This window comes from Myxine glutinosa, chromosome 2 (assembly GCF_964187855.1).
Source record: "Myxine glutinosa chromosome 2, kmMyxGlut1.1, whole genome shotgun sequence".
Classification (NCBI taxonomy): Eukaryota; Metazoa; Chordata; class Myxini; order Myxiniformes; family Myxinidae; genus Myxine; species Myxine glutinosa.
In genome coordinates, this window is record NC_136262.1 from 51029256 (window position 1) to 51034071 (window position 4816).

The 4816-nt window shown below is 47.0% G+C and overlaps 1 protein-coding gene across 1 annotated transcript in view; it reads left to right on the forward strand.

Moving 5' to 3' along the window:
• Nucleotides 1–836: 836 nt before the first annotated feature.
• Nucleotides 837–4816, forward strand: part of LOC137413631 (potassium voltage-gated channel subfamily B member 1-like) — a 60176-nt gene continuing 56196 nt past the window's right edge. Inside the window, exon 1 of the mRNA XM_068099063.2 lies at nt 837–1397. Coding sequence (XP_067955164.2) covers nt 837–1397 — 561 coding nt within the window. The remainder of the gene's footprint in view (nt 1398–4816) is intronic.

The window sequence follows — 4816 nt, forward strand, 5'->3', positions numbered from 1 at the left end:
TCTTTTATATATATATAGATTACTATAGGATTGCCTGCTAAATTATATGTGATGAATTCAATGTAATTATACATAGTACCTGCTGCTCTCTTTTTGTAAGCTCTAAATTCCTCCCACACAAGGTGAGGTTTGATATTCCACCTGTACGAGTATATGTATAGATATGTACGACCTGTTTTACAGTGGACCCACTTTCTATCTGTTGACATCTTGCCGTCTGTAGTTTGATCTGCTCTTCTTCTCATACAAAGGATGATGCATACTATAATGCCTCCATTCCTAATTTACGAGGTAACATTGGAGTAAAACGAGGTATTCTTGACGCACATGTTTCAGGTAATTCAGCAGCTTGTACACCTTGACAATGAAATATATACACACTTGCACATCGAGCTGTGGTTTCCTGCACGGTTGAGCTCCATGGCGCGTGTCTGCCTCACGTGTTCTCACCTGCATTCCCACTTAGTGTCAACCTTGGACTGGTGGTGCGGGTGGGGTAGAGTAGAGGGATGCACGAGTGTGCGGACCGGTGCAAGGTGTTGAAGCGAGACGCGCTTTGCGAGGAGGATACCGGGGGGTGATAACGAAGGGGGAGGGAGGGGGTGCTCTCGCACGGACACGAACTGCGCTGGTGCCTCTCGGGGGCTGCCAGCACCGATGTTCTCTTGCCTCGTGCGCGGTGTTGATGTTCCGTCCGTGAAGGAACACCCACAGGTGGTTCGGCCGCACCATGACCCTCATGCGCCGCGCGGTCCTGCGAGAGCGACGATCTTCGCTGAGACCTCGCACGTGCTTATGGAGACCGCATAAGCGACGGCACGCATGAGGACGCTGAGATGAACAGAAGAGCGTCCCACTCCAGCCGATCCCTGCCCGAGGAGCCGCCACTTCCCGCCAGAAACGACGGGAAAGGTGTCGGCAGGCGCGCACGCATCAACGTCGGCGGAGTGAGGCACGAGGTCCTGTGGCGCACGTTGGAGCGGCTACCGCACACGCGCCTCGGCCACCTGCGCGGCTGCGAATCCCGGCAAGATCTTATGCAACTTTGCGACGACCACGACCCCGAGGACAACGAGTACTTCTTCGACCGCCATTCGGGAGCCTTCTCGGCGATCCTGAATTTTTACCGCACGGGCAAACTTCACATGATGGAGGAGATGTGCGCGCTGTCCTTCAGTCAAGAGCTCGAATACTGGGACGTGGACGAGATCTACCTGGAGTCGTGCTGCCAGGCCCGCTACCACCAGAAGAAAGAGCAGATGACCGAGGAGCTGCGGCGAGAAGCGGAGACCATTCGAGACAGGGAGGCCGAAGACTTCGAGAGCGGCTGCTGCCCCGACAGGCGCCGAAAGCTCTGGGATCTCCTGGAGAAGCCAAACTCATCCCTAGCGGCAAAGGTATGCTGGACTACATATAATTAAGGTACAAGGTAGCTAAAGAGGACTTCACCGTCACCAAATGAAAGTTCATCTCTCACGCTTTCACAAATTATTTCGTTCACAAAAAACGTCAAATTCTGCGTACGTACATAATCGACAAGAACCACACGATGAGAATTACAAATCTAGATGATCGCAGTTATATCTTTAAAATAAATCCCTAATACTAGCAAGATATACTATATATAGAGAGGTTGTTTATAGGGCATTTAGCCATACTGGTCTGTGCCACTAAAAAGCCACGGTAACCATGGTAACCACCTCCAATAGAACGCATTGTTCAATGGTCAATATTTTTAAAGAATCCTCGAGGACAAAGTCCAATTTAAAGGATTGATGTTACGTCACAAAGAGAGGTCACGTGCTCTGCGAGTCACCTGTTTATCTCAATAAGACCAGATTCGTTTTGAGGATTTTTTTTACTGCAGTTGTTACACTTGTGCTTTCTACAACATTATATAGCATACTCTCTGGTACACCTGTCCATCCGGGCAGGAGTGTCCTTGGCACCATTGGTCTGACAATGCAGAAATACGCCAAATAATAACACTTATGAGAAAGGAGAAACGAAAAAAAATCAAATATAAAAATTTTCTAATTTTCAAAAAAAAAAAAATATATATATATTTCACGGAAAACCAAAGTATTAACCCCCTGGGTATAACTCTGAAACTTTGGTGTCGATTGCCCAAGGGTCTCGGAGTAGTTACACATACATATAACCTCCACCAGACTGAACAGTTTAGGTGTTGCATCCCACAGGTGGGCCGGATCTGGATTCGGACCTGAACCAAAATCGAATCGGCTTGTTCTTGTCGACTTACCAACCCATCCCCCAAGTTTTGTTATAATCCGTCCATAACTTTTTGAGATATCGTGATATATACAGTTTTTTGCCCGATCGCTCATTGGTGAAAAATCACTAAAAATTTATCTGATCCGAATCCAGATCTTCACCAAAATCGAATTCTTTCCTACTTGTCTCCACCAAATTTCGTCTGAATTCGTCCACAACTTTTGGAGATATCGTGCTCACAGACAAAGGTGAAAACACAACCTCCATCCATCCACCTTCGGTGGTGGAGGTAATAAACCACTATTTCATTCATTTTAGTATTACATAAGGACAAGTTAGAAATAATGATTCATAATGACAATAATTATAATTGTTTTCAATAATAATCACCATTATAATCATATAGTGGGTGGTTTGTGTGCCGCCACCCTGCTGTTGGTTGCATCATTTTTCTGTGGGTTGCATCTGCCGCTGATAACAGTTATGTGGATACTCATTTTGCCAACCTCGGATGGATGGGCAGGCTGAGTCAAACCCACCTGGCATTAATTCAACAGGATTCAAACTCAGCACCTTAGGATCCCAAGCCCACCACCCTAACCATTAGACCAACACCAGGTAAAATCATATAGTAATAGTATTATTATATCATAATGAGATTCCCTTGCAAGGAACATCAGCTCAGGAGGAGGTCGTAATACGCTCATCAAGCTTGCGCAATGGTTGCCAACCTATGGTTGTTTTTCCATACTCTTCTTTTTTTTTTTTTATGCTGAGCATCAAGCAAGGAAGCAGCGCGTACCATTTTTAAAATCTGTGGCAAGACTCGGTCCGGGGTTTCACCTTCATCCGCAAACCTCCCAGACTCACTGCGGAAGCTCTAACCGTGACATGAGAGTCTGGTTAAAATAATGTCGGCCTTCAGAAGCGTGGAGTGATGTGTTGGACGAAGCGATGTTCGCGCTAATAGTGGGACAAAGGTGAGTCTGTGCCAGTCAAATATGCCCTTTGGGAATTGCCTGGGTGGGTGAATGCTGCCCCCATTATCTTGGTGACACAGTCCCGTAACCATTGAGACCTTTCAATTGTGTTCCCTTTGGGACGTCTTTTCATTCTTATGGGGAAGGCTTCGGGTCTATCATGTATTCAAAGGGGTTGAGTGGGGATAAGGGTGGGGGGGAGAGGGGAGGGGGTGGAGATTCCAGATTCATGGGATGGAAAGGGAGCCGGGGGGGTGGGGGAGGGAAGGGGTACCCCACTCTGTATACCTGTAACTGCGGCGCATGTTGCTGCATCACGTCGATGCCATCATGTTACCATGGAGACGCTTTTTCATTTTCACTGGGGGGGGGAGGGGAAAGAGGGGTGGAGGAAGGGGGTTTATCATGTATTATTCAGGGGGTGGGGGGGGCAGGGTCTTGTTTGTGGTTATATTCTGTATTAATGGGGTCGTAAAGGGGGATGGGGAGTACTCCACTCTGTACTTGTAAATGCTGCACATGTTGCTGCAATATGTCGATGTCATCATGTTACCATAGAGATGCTTTTCCTTCACAATGGGGGGTGCGGGGGAGGGCGGGATGGGGGGGGGGGGATGGGGATCCCGAGAACTGTAAAGATAATGAACAAATCCCGAGAGCTCTACCTCCTGTGATAATTCATTTTCCTATGAAAATACACGCCCCCCCCCCCCCCTACGCTGTGACGCACGCTATAAATTACATGCTAAAAATAAACTGTTGTTCTATTTTCGATAATTACGTGCAAAAAGCAACCATTCATTTCATGCTCCAGCGCACGTGAAGCTTAACCACACTTGAAGCCACACTTTGATGCTTCAGACGGTCACGTTGCCATGGTGACAAGAGGACAGGACACCGCGCGTGCATCTAAAGGTGGAAGGAGTAAATTAATAAATATAAACATGACTCGTGTAGAACATGTCAGCACATAAGGTATATAAAACTATAGTAGACAATGACAATAATAAAAGATCATGAAAAGGACACAAGGTCCATCAAGCCCGTGTTGCATCCTGTTCACATTTGATGAAAACCACTACGGTATGATACATTCGTATCATCATTGGAAAGGTGACACAAGCACGATGGACGATGAGAAACACAGTGAAGCAGCAATTAGTACAATTAAACAGATTGTTCAGTTAAAGAGTGAAGATTGTAAAAAGATGAGTCGTTAACATGGTCTTTTGAAATTCTTAACGAAAAGGTCGAAAATCATGCACGCTGCTTAGAAATGTCAGCCATTGACTTTTTACATCAGCACATGTGCTGATCACCTTCCACAAAGAAAAACGAGAACAACTATAATGCAGGTGTGTCGGGGATGACGTAACAGACAAACTGTTCACGAGAGTGCGCACAGCGGGGGTCGTGGTAGAGCCTGTCATGATGAGGAGTGATTGCATGGTACATTAAGAAGAGGTAATAGGCTGAAGAGGATGGCTGAGGTGGAGGGGAGGGGTGTGCCGGTGGGAGGGACTTTGTAAAGGAGGCAGGTTGGTTGCTGGGCGACAGTAGCGGTACTGAGTGCACGGCGAGTCTGAGGGCGGGTATCCATG